This window comes from Rhipicephalus sanguineus, chromosome 7 (genome assembly GCF_013339695.2).
Source record: "Rhipicephalus sanguineus isolate Rsan-2018 chromosome 7, BIME_Rsan_1.4, whole genome shotgun sequence".
NCBI lineage: Eukaryota > Metazoa > Arthropoda > Arachnida > Ixodida > Ixodidae > Rhipicephalus > Rhipicephalus sanguineus.
In genome coordinates, this window is record NC_051182.1 from 166,747,857 (window position 1) to 166,767,037 (window position 19,181).

Genomic DNA, 19,181 nt, shown 5'->3' on the forward strand with positions numbered 1-19,181 from the left:
GTGCATATGTGACCGAGCAGAGAACTTGCGACACCTAGTTGGCGCTTAGTCGACGGGCACCATAACCACGCCAGGCAAAGCTACTGGACAGGCCGGCATATATGATGGGACGTGCATGCGCACCACTGCTCTTGGGGCCCTCTCGACAGCAGGTTCCATGCCGGCAGAGAGCGCGTCAATGCATTTTGGCACATGCTCCCGTGGTCCGTATACTTTTGCTTACAGGTGTACACTGCAGCGTGCTCAAGCTAGCCTTAATATGTGACCAATCAACAGCAGTCCAATACGACTGCAATGAAATCAATTAATATTTAAACTGCCATCCCTAAGTGGAATTGCAGCAGGATGAAGAAATTAAAGAGACAAAGCTTTCATGATAAAACACATTTACAGGTTGTGGCTTTGAATGTAAACAAAATGATTGCTGACAAAAAAGAACAACACATTATGAATGAATTTATATGAACTATAAAACTATACCTTGTCAATAATACCTGTTCGGAATTGAAAACACAATGATAAAACGTATTGCAGCATCAACTTCACTGCAGTGAAATGCATAAAAGAAAGGGCAGCAAATTTGAACAACTTGTGCAAGGAAGGTTTCATTTATTAAATTATTGCCGGAACTTCAAGAAAGGAATAAACAACAGACGCTGCTCACAATGTGGCACTTCTCGAATGTCTGCTTCTTGATTTGGTAGCGTACAAACAGGCACAGCTGCTCCAACTGGTTTTCCGCATCCGCCTGCGCACAACAGCAGTCGGGCTCTGTTGACACAAGTAGTTCTGGTAAACTAACGTATGTTTCTCTCTCAAGCAACTCTGACAACGTGCCAGCTCAAGAACACTAGCGAGCATAAAAGGAAGCCACTCACCTCGATGGTGAGCTCAGCAACGAGGTGCTTGACCCGCTCCTCTTGCAGTCTGGACACCAACAGAGTGGCAGACACCGATGGAAGTCCAACCAGAGCATCTGTAGGACAGAACCCATATGCAGCTCAAGAGCCAAGAAATGGCACTTGCTTACCGTAGCATGGGCTATCACTGTGAACCTTCAACAAAAGAAAAAAATTCCAGGCCTACGTGGCACATGCAGCACAGCCGCAGCAAAAGCTGAAAGAGCGGCCTCTCAAGAGCCCGTTTTAAACACTCTTGGGGTGACTACCGCAAGCACAGTTGCGAGGTACCCACTACATCATAAATCATCATAATTTTGCGAAGTAGGGAAGTATGCTCAATGCCCACATTCATCACTCTGTGGAGAAGCAAGGTACCCACTACATATCTTTAAGGCATTATGTGCACTTTGTTGATGCTGTGGCTGATGACGAAGAATTATAGCTGAGCTCTTTGTAATGGGTGAGAAGTAGGGGTGTGCAAACATTCAAAATTTCGAATATTTTTCTAATAGTGTTTGCTATTCGATTCGATTCGCACTGAAATTTTACTATTCGAACTATTCGAACTTCCCAAAAACAAATACAGTCAACGTCCGATTGAAAGTGACCCCTTCAAATTTTCAATATGCTTCACCTCATCACACCCGGTATCGCGGCAAAGCTGCCTTTCGCTCCGTTACGGTCGAACTTTGCCAAGAGACAGTCAACGTCTGATTGGAAGTGGTCCCTAGAATTTCAATATGCTTCACCTCATCACATCCCGGTATTGCGGCAAAGCTGCCTTTCAAGCTTCGTTACAGTCGAACTTTGCCAGACATAGTCAACGTCCGATTGAAAGTGGTCCCTAGATTTTCATTATGCTTCACCTCATCACACCCCCGTATTGCGGCAAAGCTGCTTTTCAAGCTCCGCTACGGTCGCAAATGTATTAGCTCAAGAAAACGCTGGTTCCAACATGGAGATGAAAGGTGTGGCAGAGGTGGGGGCTCAATTAATGCTGTTTTGGTTTTGGCATGAAATTTGGGCAGGGAGTTCGAAAAATCGGACGCCGAAGCTTTTTTGCATCCAAAATTTCAGATGTTCTTATATATCGACGTCTAGGCAGATTTGGAACTCCGGACTTAAAGGGAGCACACCCTTGTCCGCCACATTAGTTGGGATTCCACAGAAGTTGAAAGAGGAGAGGCTGAGGAAATGGCATCTTTGCCTATCACGTGTAAAGTGTTGTCGGCAACACTTTGGTTGCACCAAATCATGTACATAAATGGAATTCGACCTCTACATTGCCTCATTCTTGATAAGACAATATGAAACACCACCCCGCCAGTGCTTCATCAACCTAGCGAAAAGAAACACTTTCATGTTGCTGTCTCATAAAAGTATGCTTAGGAATCCTCCCAACTTTTTTTTCTGCAATTTTGCTTCGAAGTATTTGAAAAATATTCTAGAAATATTCGAGAAATATTCGAAAAATATTCTATTGATTCGCACTCACACTTCAATATTCGAATTCACTTCGCACCCAAAATTTTTGCTATTCGCATAGCTCTAGTGAGAAGCTTTAAACCCACCCACTCGTCACGCAATTTGACGTGATGCCTGGTTTGTTATTTTACCCTTTTACAATGCTATACTGCATCTGTTAACGTGACTCCTTGGCTGACGTGATGCCTGTATAGGGTCTTTTTACGAAGAAGTTTCAAGCACCCGCATGGCTTGTGGTCGAATACTCAACTGCTATGCAGAGGGCCTTGACTACAAATCCGCTCAATCCTGACCTCTCTTCAATTATATTTTGGACTTCCCAAACACTAGGACATTATTTATGACCCCTTTCCTCATAAATCACAAATCGCCTGTAACTGTACTCTGCATAACGGTCGAACTTTAAGGTTTTTACCGAACAAAGTCGTGTGTTAATTTTACAAAATTTGTCTAAACAGAGGTTGAGTTGCATACCATTTTTGCAGGTTTCCCTTTTTTACATGAAGACTTCTTTTTCTATCTTTTTTTTATGCAGTTCTTGTAACCTAATATTGATCAATGAGTCTCGAAAATCATGTTAAAAGGCTGGGCATACAAACACAGACACAAGAGAAAAGTCTATAGTCTCTGACGTCCGTGTTTGCATCTTCAGTTTAATTTAAACATGATAGCCTACCGACTAGCTCAGCTCTCTGTTATCCTAAGCTTCGAAAGCAAGTCGAATGTGTGGCAATTGTAACACGAGCAGTGATGCTACGAGGACTTCTGATTTGGAACAATTTTTGGAGCAGCAAAATTTCCGTTTTGGAGCACTTTGGAGCAGCAAAATTTTCATCTTGGAGCACTTTGGAGCAGATAATTTTGCATCTGAGAGCACTTTGGAGCATGCGAATTTTACATCATGGAGTGCAATACAGAAGCATATTGCATTAACATTCAAGCCCCTGAGTATATTATGGGCTCTTATAAAGGCTAGAAATATTTCGATTCATTGCAAATCTCATGGAAAAAATCAACTCAGGAGCATAGGCGTGCGCACAGGGGGGGGGGGGGGGGCAGGGGGGGCGACCCCCCCCCAAATCACCGAAGGGGGGGGGGGGCGCAAAATCTGCCCCGTACATTGACCCTTGCGATAGCAATTATATGGACACTCTCGGCGGATTTTTGCCGTCGCCGTTGCCGTAATTTTCCGTATGAAGTCCAAATTAATAACATCACCACGCGCATTCTAGCCGCGGGTAAAGCTCGCGAGCGCTAGCAACGAACGCGGCTGAAGCGGAGATTAAACTAGCCGGCCGTCTGTCTCCGCCGCACGGACAGCGCATGAGATAATCTCCCTTCCCGCGTGCGGCCTGCCGTCGATTGCTCATCAAACAGAGAGGAAACGCCCCGCCCGTCTTTCGTAATAAGCATGAAGGACCAGGGGAGTGGAGGGGGAGGTGCAGCGCAATCGTTCGAGAGGCGCAGTTCGCTTGTGCGCGCGATATCTCGAGGCATCAGTCTCGGCTCGTAAACTTGTCTGGTGCTCTCAACCGCTTACTTCGCGTTTAGCACTCAGAGCAAGAAAACGCTTTGGGTTCCTGGAGGGGCCATATTCGCTTAAACCAGCGTTGTTGAGTTCGCGAGATCGGATCCAAAAGAGTTAGCTGCTAGTCTTACTTCGTTTCACAATACATTTTTGGTATCGCATTCATTGCTTCGATCTGAAACGAAACTGAATTTTTTTAACCGTTAGCTATTGACCCCCGAAAGCGAGGGGCGTACGTGTAACATGGCGTAGCCGCTTCACTGTGGGCCGTCAGCGACGGGCCCGCTACTGACAGCTGCGCATTTGCGGCTGCTCCGACCAGGAGATATGATTTTACTAATGAGAGACATTTTTAAAAAAGCAAGTAAAAAATTCGAATTGGAACCTTAGCACGTGAGCTCGAAAGGGCAGGGCCTTTTAGGGGGTATTACCGCAGAGTGATTACAAACTCGGACGCGCTGGCGGAAGGAATTACGAAAAAGCTGTTCTGGATGAAGATCCATGGATAAAGTATATCTGAGGAAAATGTCAACGCGTTTCCACCGTTCGCGTGCTCTTCCATAAACGCGAAGCAAGGTAAATTCGATATTGTCCCATATATCTATTGCGAGCGATCCCAGATTTCATTCCGCGATGTCCGGAAACAGAAGTGACAGACATTTTAGCGGCACTCATGTAGTTATTAACGAACATTGCTATCCTTACGTGCCATGCGACGCTTGAAACGAGCTATCAGCAGCGTTTCCGGAGCAGACGACGTCCGCCGATGAATCGCCGTCGCACTTTCTCGCTACCGATAGGCCTAGATGTCACGAGCCTCTGCGGAGAGCGCGTTTTGCTGACGAGCCGACTTGCAGAACAGAAGCTGCGTCGGCACCGTGCATGGCATCGTGGCTTACTCGGAACGCACGCGCGAGCACTATTTATTCAGCGGAATAATTCTTGGTCCATGGTTGCGACTTTGGCAGCCCAAAGATCAAGCTGCACATGTTCTGACGCGCCGGCCGTGCGACTGCCGGTGATTGACGCCCCCAAACCCGAGACTTTGGCGCACTTTGGCGCAAATTTCGTCTATATTATCAGGATGGCGCAGTAATACAATTTGGCGCACTCTGGCGCAGTTGGCGCAGGAGTGGAACCACTGCACGAGGCAAGTCGCGCACTCACCCAGGAGCAAGAAGGAAGCTCTGGCCAGGGCGGTTCCTGAAGCCCACAGGCTGAGAAAGTGGGGGTGACCGATGCGGTTGCGTGCAGTGACTAGCAGCAGGCGCAGGGCCAGTGCCACGTCCCGCAGCAGCACCTGCCAGGTGCCTGCGCGGCCGCTCTGCACTGCCCGGCTCAGGCCCAGCGATGGGTGCATCCCGGAAACACTCGGCTGCCCACCTCAAGTTCTCTGCAAAGGAGAGGGACGCAGTGCAGCTGCTTTTTACTGATATTTATTTGTTAAGGTGAAAGCCTTATGCCTTCTGTGAACGTGACATGTGAATGTTCTTTTTTCCTCAAACCTAAAAGTAGGAAAGTCATGTGCTGCAATTGAGAAAAAGGCTAGAGGAACAATGGTTGTTGATTGCTTGGTGAAGCGTCGCAACTAGGCTTGTGCGAATAGTAAATTTTAGGTTCAAAGCGAATTTGAAGCGAATAGTGATTTTGGTCGAATAATTTCGAATCGAATTCAAATAGCGTATATCACATACTATAAAGAAAAACGAGCAATATGTCATGACTCAACCCCTGCGCAACGTCTTTTTTTAATTGTAACAAGGCATGTGCAAATGTCATTCTCTTTGGTTCAAAGGAAGTGGAAGCAACTTGAATAGTAGCAGGATTTGTCTTTTGGTAGAATGCAAGTGATAACCTGTAAAATATGTTACGTTTTAAAATTTATTATACTTGCAGCATATAAGCCGGTATAACAAGTTTTTAAACTTGAAAAATGATGAATCGATGTGAGGGTAATATGTTCATTTACCCTTGAGGTGGGGCTTCGCGGCAGTGTAAATTTTCCCTGGAAAGGTGTATTCACGGTATAGCACTCCTCCACTGCAGTGAAACCACCTTTACAGGAGCTTACAAACGAACAGTGCGGATTTTTCCTGGAAAAGTGTGTTCACGGTATAGCAACCCTCCTCTGCAGTGAAACCACCTTTACAGGCGGGTTACAAGCGGACTAATATAATACACCTATTCGTTCATTTCGAATACTTCGAAATTTTCAATAATTTAAATTCGAATCGAAGCGAATTCGAATACTGTATTATTCGTTCGAATATCCGAAGTGCTCGAATATTCGCACAAGCCTAATCGCAACCCCACCGTTTCATGTGTTGGCGTTGTTGGTGTGTTGTTGGTGTTGTTTACAGAATTAACCTCTCCTGCAGAAAGGCATACTAAGACAGTCAGGTAATTGCATCATGAACAACTTTGCCAGCACAAAAACAGAACGCCAACCTCACATCTTTCAGCTCATTGCAGGCCATGTCATCTTGAAGCACAAACTTAAAAAAAGGTCCCGGGAACTTGCAGAAGCCTTCTTCATTAAAATTATGTGTTATGACTGTATATCTGAGCCTTCCAATAGTCTGCTAGATTGTGAGGTACACATGCTTAGCAAATTTTCCACGTGACCTAGAATCCTGCGCACGCATGGTGTTCATTTTTTTGTGTTCAGCTTTGTTCAATATACTTCAGTTGTTAGCGCATGTCCTGTGTCTTTTTTTTTTGTGCGTCTCCGTCGTTTCCGCGCTGGTTTTTCAAGTACTATGCATCAATTTCAACTCGCCCACCTTTCTACCTTACTGATGCCTTACATTACCGATTGCTTACTGATTCTGATACCTTACTGATTCTACCTTAAATCACGTGATTTATATTCTAGTGCAGCCAAAATACAGCATCCAGTTGAGCGGAAAGGTGTTCCACTATGCCATGGCAAGAAAATCGGTCCAAAGATCAGACTTACAGCCTGCTTTTCCGCCCACTTAGGCGACAAAGCGAGCTGATTTTTAGTGACTTTTGCCACATTGGCCTGCTTCGAGCTCTAGTGTAGATTGGGCCTTAAGGTGCCCACTGGAAGTACAGTTATGAAGTACCCGCTGCACCATAATACATAATCATTTTGCAAGGAAGTGACTTACCCTAAGCATCTGTAAGGCAATGTGTGCCCCCTACATAGCTGCACATTTCGTGATGTTGTGGCTGATGATGATGACTTATGGCTAAGCCATTTGTAATGGTGGCAACATAAAGAAACCACTCGTTACACAATTCACATGGTGTGATGCCTGGTGCTATTCTGTGCTTCTGCCGTGAAATATTACACCTGCTAACGCGACTCCTTGCCCAACATCGCACCTGTATAGGGTCTTTTTCTAAAGCGGTTTCAAGCACTGGCTTTGCTCTGTGGTACAGTGCTTGACTGCCACGCAGAATACCAGGATAGTTCTGGCTCGAACCATTTTTTTTAATTTTCTCATGTGTATGATAGCTCCGACGACAAAGGCGGCGGACGACATGAAAACCAGCTGTTATGATCTCATAACAGCTACACTGTAAAGGCACAGAAGGGCAACACAAAACGTAGGAATCCAAGTTAGTAAGCGAAATATCGCAATGCTACACAAGTGGCTCAGACAAATACTCGATCAGTGGAAATATTCAATCAAACATTACAATATTCTATATGTGCAGCTCAAACTGTAGTATTCAAAGTTTTGAAGTATTCGAAAGGAATGATTATATGCATTTTCCCACGTGCAGCCTCTGAAAGATGGTTTCACAACATTCCGGCACGCTTTGCCGTGAAACCACCTTCGCAGGCACGGTGCTGTGGTGAAGCCGCACACGATGGGGAAGTTTGCATACTACCCATAAATAAGACAATTAAAATCTAAAATCTGTGTTCTATGCACCACACTAATGAGACAGGTGACCATAATCACATATTAGAGTGTTTGTTTGTTGAGGAAGGTCACACTAGCAAATTTAGTGTCATTTTGAGCGAGTGCAATTAGGCTCACAGACTGCCACTTTGGCGCCGCGCTGCTACACAAGAAAGAGAGTGTGCTTGGAAATGATGGCAGTGGCTATTGGTGGTTTAGTAGCGCAACATATATTTGTTACTTTTGGCAATGCTCGCTGTTTAGAGTATTACAGGTATGAACATATTTACAATAAACTTTTGCGTGCAAATGATAAATATTGCAACTGCATAACATCACTGGTTATCGTGAGCCAAGACAAGACAGTGTCATATCAAAGACGAATCGAAAACAAAAATGGCAGACTCCGGTGCAGAAGGTGCATAGTGGGGACGCGATGCGACGGACGTGGCCATTGCACGGCATGTGCTCCCGCATCCCCCTAGCGGACATGACCACAAACTGCCCGAGGGCGAGAGTAGCGAGGTTCTTTGTTTAGTATGATTTTGTTTGAATACATGACAGTATTCCTAATAACGAAAATGGTGGTTTAAAAATACCATGATCGCGGCATTTTGCATTAGCGTATTTATTTGCAAGCCACTGCTACCGAGGCTAAACACTCCGTCGCAGCGGAGTGAGTTTGGCGAACGCACTTGCCAGCAAGTGTACTTTGCAGTGAGTGTCACAAAGCGTTCCTGTGTGACAGCGTGCAAATGACACTAGCGGCGAAGTGCACTCCCTCAAAGTGCACTTAAGTTGCCCTGTGTGACAGGGTATAAGTGTAACTACCACACCATACATCGTTTTGAAGGAATGAAAACATGGTGAAGTCAACCAAATACAGTAGAATCCCGCTATTACGTTCCCGGGTGCTGCGTTTTCCGGGCTGCTATGTCTTTTTCGGCCAGCCCCGGCATAGCTCCCATAGAATCCAATGCATTGGGAACCCCACAGTTACATCACAACTGTGGGACCTTTCCCACATTGTACGTCGCAAACCGGCCCTCCGAGACAGCCCAGGCAGCCATGCAGACTTTTCACGTGGCTTGGCTTGGTCCGCTAGGTGGTTTGACAATCGACTTGGCCCAGTGGCGTAGGCAGAAATTTGTTTCAGGGAGGGGGGGGCACCCCCTTGATCCGACATGGGATCCAGGCAGGTAAGTGTGGTCGAGTGTCATTTTGTAGGCTGTATCTCATGGGAGAAAAAAATTTCGGCGGGGGTGCACAGGCCCGGTGTGCCCCCCCTGGCTACGCCACTGACTTGGCCATCAAAAGTGGTGATGGCGACATCCATGATGCATTTTAAGTCCCGCCACAAGAAACGTGACCTCCGAGATCTGTATTTCGCTTCTAAACAAACACGGTCTATGACGTTTTAGGTGCTAAAAATTGGTTTACAAATACAGACATCCGAGATCAGTTTTTGTGGCCTGAAGTCACCCTGTTTTCGTCAACTGGGTGCCAGGGAGGACTCATCACTATGGTTATTGTAGGAAATTATTTTCCTGGTCTTCTCGCCGTTTCCTATCTCTCTCTTATGGGCTGCCATGCTGGTCGTGTGTTCACTCGGTGTTTAAGTGCTCCCATGCTTACAACGTGCCAAATAGACAAACAGGATGGCACCAAGAAAGCAGAATTCAAAGCCACATGGCACTGCAGGTGCTTGAGAGACACCTTGTACTGATCGGGTGGTGAGAAAATGAGCCAGGCGATGCTGCACGATTTCTTCAAGCGAAAGGTTTGAAATAAAATGTGTGTGCTTCTCGCCACTACTCTAGTTTCTCATTTTTTCCAGTTTCTCGGCTCTTACGTCTATTTTTTTACAGTGCTGTGAAAAGTGTATCAGCGGGGGTCTACTGTAATGAACTGCCTTACCCAATTCAAGACAAAAAGATGAAAGGCTGTGTAATGTGAGTCCTTCAATAGCTGCATCTTGAATCCGATATGAATTGAATGGCAACCACTATTCAATTTGTGGCCAAATTTCAACTCAAGGGGAGACCCTGCCCCAGAAACATGTTATTTTTTTATTAGTACATTTTATTAAACGTTCAAAGCTGGTGTATTTTTATCTGCTGATTTCAATATACAATTATTGTTCTAATACAACATTTATTTTAAAGGGGTCATGAACCACTTTTCCAAGTAATGATCTAATGGCCTCAGTATCGGAGTGTACTGCCTCCCGAATCGATTGCCGCAAAAATTTCTCGAATCCGTCAAGAATCAGCGGAGTTACGGGGGTTTGGCGCACGCTCCCAGCGCTTTCTCTCTTTTCTCGTGCCGGCGAGCGCACTGGAAGCTAGACAGGGAGGGATGGCATGGGGGAAAGAAGTTACGCCAGCGCGCGTCATGAAACGCGATCGCTCTCCCGCTGTGATTCGCTTGCGCGAGTGCGGCTACCGTGTACTGAGGAGTGCGGCGCCGGCAGTGGCGGCGCCCCGCGGCAAGAAGCGCATCTGATCCGAACGCCGCTCTCGATTTACGTCGGCTATCGGCCAATAAGCATGCTATGTCTCTTGCTACGTACAGCGGACAGACGCCCCGCCCACCGACGAGAGTGAGAACCGCCTCTGTTTGAAAAGAGGGTGCCTGGGGAAACGGCAACTTCGCGCTCCGCTTGTGGCCATTACGCGGCGCGCACGACTGTAATATTTGGCAGAGCAGTTCATAGCCGTTCAGCTTTCCGCAGGATGTGTTTTTTCAATCAGCCCAAGGGGTGCTTCATGACCCCTTTAAATATTAGATGTTTCGTATTGCTAGGAGCAAGATTTATTTCCTAACGGTGATCATTCATGGGTGAGTTGAGTCAAGTTGAGGTCTTGCTCATGAAAGTTTAACGTGCCTTAACTTTTGTTCAGATGGCCTAGAACATCCATTCTTCGTTTTACAGCAGACGGTATACATTACAGGTTATTGTGTTATGCTGATTCGCTTTACAACTCTCGCAGTTTTGAAATAAATCTCGCTCTTAAGAAGGTAAACAAAATGTTCAATATTTAAGAAACTGCAGATTGTACCAAAAAAATAACTGCATATTTGAAATGCGGACATAAAGATACATAAGCTGCACAAGTATAGTGAAAATCTGCTAAAAAATAAAGAGATATGCATCTAAAGGGTCTCCCTTTAATTTAGCGGCACACCCCTGCTTCTAAGCACCACCTATAGTTTGAGCATGACAATGCCCTTACCCACGGTCCTGTATGGAGCAGCTGTGCCTGGTCTAGCCTGGGTGGCCGACCCTTGGCGTCCCGCACCACGGCATCGGCCTCATCGAAGTTGGGCGCTGTGAACACGTCCCGCAAGCTGGTCGTGCAGTCTGTGCAGATAAATAGAACACAAATGCTGAAGGAGAACACCTTGGAAACGTTCAAGTCCTACGAGATTTCTTTACACTTGTCATTTTCTCTAAAACGGTAATCTAGCACAAGCCAGGTGACCAACTCAGAACACTTGCGAAGGTCCCAAAAGACCACTCGTTGCTTAGACCTTGGGGGTGCACTTTTTTAAAAATAATTTATCGATTCAGATGACACGCGCTGAGTTTATGTATATTTGTGTGCTGATTTCAAATATGCAATTATTTCTAGTAAAATATGTAGTTTTTAAAATATTATCTATTCAATGTGCCACTTTGGGAGCTATAGTTTGCCTAGACTGAGAGAGTTACAAAGTAAATAAGCACATCACAATAATCTCAAATGAAAACTGAATGCAATAAAACGAAGAATGGATGTTCTAAACCCATTTGAACAAATGTTATATGTTGAGCATTGTCACGTATCTCGGGAGCGCTTGCAATGTCGAAATGGATCTGGGAGAGAGAGAGAAAGACTCGGGAGAGACCGTGGTGGCACTGCAAACAAAACTTTAACACCCCACGGCACACGAAAATGAACACTCAAAATTTACAACAAAAAGTACCATTAGGAAATGCGACGCTATTGCGCAATCACTAACGGACAATTGCAAAACCTTCGAGCTATGCCTAGCTCCTCTAGTCCTAAAGTCTGGCCACTATGGCCTCTCAGTCACTCGCGATACCCATGGAGCGTTCTTACGGTTCGCGGTGTCCGCTGACTCTGTTCGTGGTCCAAGTCGACGCCCAGTCCCGTCGTCGCAGCTCCTGTCGACGTCTCCGGGCCGTCGCCGTCGATCAGACGCCTCGCTGATCGTCCTCCTCGCCGATGTTTCCTTCCTTTCGGAGAACACCGGTCTCTCCCAGTTAGGCCTAACTTCTGGCCTCCCCTTGGTGCCACCGGGTCTTACTGCCGACGTGGCTCTCTGGTGATTGCCCGTGGGTCGCCGTCGTCTTGCCACGCCGTGGGAGTGCCATAGGTGCCCTGCGAACTGCTGTGACGGGGCTGCTGCAAGCCCGGGGAGCCTCACTTGGATGGCACCAAGGTCGACGGCCACCCTCCCGAGCCTCTTGTGCCGCTGCCCCCAGAACGGGGCCCTACTGCTCTCGTCGCGGGTGCGACGCTGGCTTGCAACACCTTGCTCCTCGACGACTCCAACGGACAATGACTAACTCTTCTTCCGTGGTCTCTCACCTCGGCTCGGGTCGCGTGGCACGCGCCTTTCTACGGCCAATGGCTTGCGTCGACGTGGCGAGGGTGCACACCATCGGGTACATTTCCATTCCCCGCACACCATCGATGCCTTGCGCTGTCCGGCACGCGCCCCGTGCCCCTTTACTCATGACATTGGGCCCCCTTTTAAGAGTTTTTTTCTTAAAAAACTGCTTCTTCTCCTCTTCAGGGTTGCGGCCCTCTGCTCTTCTGATGATGTCTTAAACTTCTGACTCGCATTCTCTTCTCTTATGGTCCCATCTACTTTCACTGCACCATGGTGAACACCACGCACTTTCACGAACACGTCATCAAACGTTACACTGAACCGTTCGCGATGTCCACAAGTTCATCGTCCTTAACACTATAGGCTGCAGTCTACACCTGCCGAAATACTACTCACAATACGCCACACTGACTCTTCAAAAATCTGCACAAATTCACTGTCTGTCAAGGTCAACTAAAAAAATGTTATACATCAATATTCTCAAAACCTATTTCAAATCCTAGCATCCTTTCAACACAATAGGAGCCACCGCTTTGATACACCATGCTTAAACCTGTGTTTTTTCACATTGCGCATCTTTTTCAGTTTCTTCCTGCGCCTATTCATGACATGTCTTCTCAAACGCTCACTACAACTGATTACTCTAACCCGACGCCTCTTCAGTTTCTCCTTACGTCTATTCGCTACCCAATGTCTCGGACGCTCACTTAAGCCGGAGCCTCTGTTTCTTTTCACCCGACGCCTCTTCGACCTAACTTCCTCAGGCAGCGTCCACCTTTTATGCCTGGCTCTCACTACTAGCCTCAACCTCATTGCATACCACTTCTTACACCCTACTCTGCGCGTTTTGGGGGCATTCTTTTAGTCCGCTTTACGCGTCTGCCCTTGACAAGTTCAGCCACCTTTTGGCGTCCTGATAATTACGACCAGGTTCCTTTGATTTCAGAGCTGTCTTCACTTTCTTTAACTTTACGCTTGTACTACCGTGCGTCTGAGGCTTTCCATTCATCCTACTCCTCTCTGATGTTATCCGCGGACGCTGAGTGCTTGTTCTTTCAACAGGCATGTCGCTCAGCGAAACGCTGTCTTCGGTTTCAATATTGCCTGGATGCATCGCGTTCTTTTCTTCTTTGCCCACTTCAGGCACACTGGCATGGGACTCACTAGTCGTTGATTTACTCCCCCCATATGCAACATTTGGGCCCTTTTTCTTCAGCTCATTCTTGAAAGGACTGTTCTTATTTGCCCACGTAGCGTGCTCCCTATGGCTGTTTCCTCCGTTACTCGTCACGGGACGCCTCTTTGACCTAACTTCTCTGACTGCGTCCTACATTTATGCTCGACCCTGGTTTCTTGCACGACCCTCTCTGCATCCAAATAAATACAACCTACTTGACGCGTTTTTGCAGCGTTCTTTCTCCTTCGTCTTACGCGTCTACTGTTCACAGCTCGGGCATCTTTTCTTGCGTCCTGATGCTTGAAACCACTTTTCGCTATCTCTGGAGCTGCCTGCGTTTCCTTAACTTTTACGCGTTTAGCACTGTGCTTCTGAGCCATTGCGTTCATCTTACTCTTTATTGTCACATCTCGCGAACGCTGACTACTTCTTTCTTCAACATACATGCTCATCAGTGGGGAGCTATCCTTTGGCTCTTTGTTGTCTGGAGGTGTCGCATTCTCTACCTCCGTCCCCTCTTCAACAGCACTGGCATGCAGTTCACTAACCGTTGCTATCCTGTCACTCTGTGCAACCCTTGATTCCTCTTTGTTCTGCCCATTTCTACAAAGACTGCTTGCATCTGCACCACTAGCAGGCTCACTGGCCCTTTGCTCAGCGGAAACAAAACTCTGAAAATCAGACACATTGATATCTCCCGATGGAATCTCTATGGACCTTCTCTCATTCTGTCCAATACCCTCTTTGACTTGTTTGGCTTGTGCCAATCGCAGTTGAAGCTCGAGTTCCCGCTTCTCTCGAGCGTAAGCTTCTAACACTGCGGCGTGTTTCGCCTCGCGTTCAGCGCGACTTGCCTCGAGACCGGCGCGTTTCGCCTCGCGTTCAGCGCGACTTGCCTCGAGATCGGCGCGTTTCGCCTCGCGTTCAGCACGACTTGCCTCGAGATCGGCGCGTCTCGCCTCGCGTTCGGCGCGTCTCGCCTCGAGATCGGCGCGTCTTGCCTCAAGTTGGGCTTTGCCCTCCTCTATCTTACTCTCCCACTCTTCTTCAATGAACCTGAGACCCTGCTCTCCTTGAGCTTATTCTCCCGAATGACTCTCACTATCTTGTCCCAATCCATATCCATCCTTGCAACCCCCGACGAAACGTGACTGGGCCCAACGCTGGAAAAATCTTGGCACAGGCTCGCCACTTATTTTGTCACGTATCTCGAGCGCTTGCAATGTCGAAATGGATCTGGGAGAGAGAGAGAAAGACTCGGGAGAGACCGTGGTGGCACTGCAAACAAACTTTAAACCCCACGGCACACGAAAATGAACACTCAAATTTTCAACAAAAAGTACCATTAGGAAATGCGACGCTATTGCGCAATCACTAACGGACAATTGCAAAACCTTCGAGCTATGCCTAGCTCCTCTAGTCCTAAAGTCTGGCCACTATGGCCTCTCAGTCACTCGCGATACCCATGGAGCGTTCTTACGGTTCGCGGTGTCCGCTGACTCTGTTCGTGGTCCAGTCGACCCCAGTCCGTCGTCGTCGCAGCTCCTGTCGACGTCTCCGGGCCGTCGCCGTCGATCAGACGCCTCGCTGATCGTCCTCCTCGCCGATGTTTCCTTCCTTTCGGAGAACACGGTCTCTCCCAGTTAGGCCTAACTCTGGCCTCCCCTTGGTGCCACCGGGTCTTACTGCCGACGTGGCTCTCTGGTGATTGCCCGTGGGTCGCCGTCGTCTTGCCACGCCGTGGAGTGCCATAGGTGCCCTGCGAACTGCTGTGACGGGGCTGCTGCAAGCCCGGGAGCCTCACTTGGATGGCACCAAGGTCGACGGCCACCCTCCCGAGCCTCTTGTGCCGCTGCCCCCAGAACGGGGCCCTACTCTCTCGTCGCGGGTGCGACGCTGGCTTGCAACACCTTGCTCCTCGACGACTCCAACGGACAATGACTAACTCTTCTTCCGTGGTCTCTCACCTCGGCTCGGGTCGCGTGGCACGCGCCTTTCTACGGCCAATGGCTTGCGTCGACGTGGCGAGGGTGCACACCATCGGGTACATTTCCATTCCCCGCACACCATCGACGCCTTGCGCTGTCCGGCACGCGCCCCGTGCCCCTTTACTCATGACAAGCATTTGTGAGTGAAATCCCAGCTTGACATAGACTCACTCACAAATGTTCAACATACCTTTTGTTCAAATGGGTTTAGAACACCCATTCTTGTTTCTTGCATTCAGTTCTCATACAAGATTATTGTGATACCCTTATTTACTTTGTAACTCTCTCACTCTAAGCAAACTATAGCTCCCAAAGTGGCACATTGAATGGAGGATATTTCAAAAAACTGCATACTGTACTAGAAAATAATTGCATTTTTGAAGTCTGCACACATGCATAAACTCAGCGAGTTTCATCCTAATCGATAAAGAACTAAAAACTAAATTTCAGGACCCTCGTCTTCTGGCACTTTGCATGCATTGGTGTACACTTGTTTTTGCTAGTTGTGTCGAATAGTGGCTAAGAAAAAGCAAGATATACTGTGCTTTAGATGAATTCAACCTCCTGTGTCATAATGTGTGTTCATTTACCTCCATTTTGCTGTGACTGTTTCATGTGATCACTTTGCGGAAGGCACAACTATGTTAGACGAGCCGTTTAACATGGCGCTTTTTCGCGAGTCGTGTAAAAGCATAATTTCTGTTTGCTCGAAATGAATATACCCGAAAACGAAATTGCTCTATTTGTAGCCTGAGATTTGATTCCATTTGTTTAAAAACAAACATGAACAACTCCAGCATAAATAGGTATTCAATTGCTATTTCATTAAGATTAATTACTGAAGAACACACAAATCAACATATTTTATGACATTATTTTCATTGTAATAGAATATCGAGCACCTTGAGATAATGTCGCGCAAACTTGACGCGTTTGCAGGCACTTCTTCATAAGTAGCGCTTGAAAGGATTAGACTGTGCACGCACCTTGCGGCCATCCCCATCAGAGCTGAGCAGGGTGGGCGGAAGATCGAAGACAGTGTGCTGGCAGGCGCAAGGGAAACTTCTTCCACCGAAATAGGACGCTTTCAGCTGCCTGCAATGTTTTGCAAAATGACGACCACTAAGACCAAAGCACAAGCAAGGTCAAAATGGGTGAAGCCTACGACACTGTCTTTGTCATCAACGTGTGGATCAGATATTTCCATGTACAACACACTGCAGGCCGTACAAGCAGGCGCAGGCAGTAATCACATAATTAGCACAGCACATAGCTAACACAGTAATAACCTCTTCGCTACCTGCATACATGTTCGTAGACACGACCTCTTAAGCAAATTACACAACAGCAAGCAGCTCAGTGTATTGAAAACTCGCGCCTTTGTCGCCTTTACCTATACTCCAACAATGAGCTGCCGAAGTAAACATTCGTGGCTGGTGTGCAAACAAAAAAAAATAGTGGTTGGCAGATCACACAAAGCATACAATTATTTAGGTCTAACTGCTTAAAGTTTTGCAATTAACTTTTTTGCATACAAAGTAGTGTGAACAAAACTTATGCCATTGGTTTTTGGTAATTATTAAAAAAATATATTTGAAGCACTGAAAGCCTGCATTCGCATTTATCAATGTGTTTTGCCATGTTTGCAACTAAGTCATCATTTGCGGACACCCATTTTTACCCTTTGAAAAATGAAATTTTTGTCGAAATGTCTTTCTTTTCTTTCTTTCTTTTTTTTTTGTACTTGTGGAACCACATGAAATAAGGTTTTGGAAACTGCATCTCTTTTTTGTGCCTACGTTTTTGTTCGGTAGTGAAGAGGATAATCCAGAACACATAAGAAAACTGATAGTTTAGAGGACAGCCTGCATTAAAGAAAGGAATGCAAAACAAAGCATTGATCAAGCGCAACAAAAAATATGATTCAATGAGTTCAGGTCCTTAGGTGTGGTCCTACGGGATGATACCAAATCTATGTTGCTTTATATACTCATTTACCATTATGCAAGGGAATGAATAGCCAAAACGTTTACAGCCATGCTAAGAGGAACCTACTGTTAGTCTTACAACAGGAGACCAAGTGTTATAGCTTACTAAAACAGTTTTGCTTTAAATTTATGAATGAAACATGTATGACGAGCACCGAGTTGCTGTTATTTTTCAATAACAGCATGACTGATTGAAAGAGATGCACTAATTTTTTTGTGCACATACATTACCATTCACTGCGGTTATAGCTCATGCCGTTCATGAGCCAAGATTAAAAATTGAAGAGATTTCTGAAGTATGTTCACAAATTTGATTAATGCCATAATGCCATCCAGACCTAAAGAAATGGTAGAAGACAAATCTTCGATGACCCACATACCGCTACTCAAGTTTTGAGCACTGCAGCAAATTGCATTTTTCTAGCACAGCTTATCAAGTACCCGCCGTGGTAGCCTAGCAGGTAAGGTGTAGCACTGCTATGCTCAAGGACGCGAGTTCGATTCCCAGACGCGGCGACTACATTCCAGTGGGGACAAAATGCGAGAACATTTGTGTCATTCGATTTAGGCACATGTTAAAGACCATCAAGTGCTTGACATTAATCTAGAGTCTCTCACTATGTAGAGGTTGGCAGACGCGGCACTGCAGTGCAGACCGGTCAGATCAAAGCAGTACCTGTTTTATTGCTTGGACGGCACCTGCCACTCTTCGGGCAGTTCACCAGGGTCAATGTAGAACTGTAGGCTTTCCTCTGTCCAGCAATCAAAGCAGACAATAACAAGTCAGTAATGGCTCGCTTTATAAAGCAATACTAAAGAGAAAAATTTCACTTGTGTTAGCAAAGTACCTGTATGCAATACCAATCCACCCTTGCTGTAAGAAGGCACTCAGCAAGCCAGAAAATGCACAAAACGGAAATACGGCGGGGACGGCACCCTTCAAGTTCCCACACCCGCTTATTGTGATGTCGTAGACTTAGACGGCCATTTGCTGGAACTTGCATTGTTCTTTATTGATAAAACAGAATTACTGTGCAAGTGTTTCAAAATTTTATTGAACCAATGTGAGCAAAGTACAGAAAATAATAAAAAAAAGAATAGCAATCCACGACGTCACAATGGCATTCAGGTGCAGTGGTTTTGCGTGAAATTCCAAAATGAATATTCGACCTTCTTTTATCTTTTAATAACGAGCCTATAATCGTGAAATTAGTGACAATGCAGTTCTCAAAGAATAATTTATCAGCCTAAACTGATTAACTGTTTCCCTCTAGTTTCCCAGTAAAGGTTAAAAAAAGACAAATGTATTAAAAGGATGACAGTGTTGTCCTTTTCTGCCAACACACCATACTTTTAACATCACTGCACAACATTCACAAAAATAGGATAACAAAATTTTAGCGTGACAACAATGAAACACAAAGAAGACGCATGAATAACATGACCCAACCGCAGTTTATTCAAAAAACAACTACGGCTTGGTATCGCTTTTGAAGTGAATGAAATTTCTGAGAAAACTTTATGGTAAATTCTAGAAGGCAGTATTATTGGAACTTTACATTTTAATCTTTTGTACGGCTGTGTGTAATGATTAATCTTTACCTGATGAGTG

At 46.1% G+C, this 19,181-nt stretch overlaps 1 protein-coding gene across 8 annotated transcripts in view; it reads right to left on the bottom strand.

Moving 5' to 3' along the window:
* LOC119400502 (uncharacterized) overlaps positions 1 to 19,181 on the bottom strand; it is a 257,402-nt gene that overhangs the window by 30,416 nt on the left and 207,805 nt on the right. The window contains exons 2-4 of one of the 8 annotated variants that reach the window (XM_049418096.1): positions 5,083 to 5,308; positions 879 to 976; positions 665 to 748 (exon numbers count right to left, since the gene is read on the bottom strand). The exons of 5 other annotated variants lie outside the window; for them this stretch is intronic. In XM_049418096.1, the coding sequence (XP_049274053.1) occupies positions 665 to 748; positions 879 to 976; positions 5,083 to 5,275 (375 nt within the window). In that variant the 5' untranslated portion in view covers positions 5,276 to 5,308. The remainder of the gene's footprint in view (positions 1 to 664; positions 749 to 878; positions 977 to 5,082; positions 5,309 to 19,181) is intronic. 2 more of the 8 variants (XM_049418089.1, XM_049418095.1) reach the window with 2 other exon arrangements.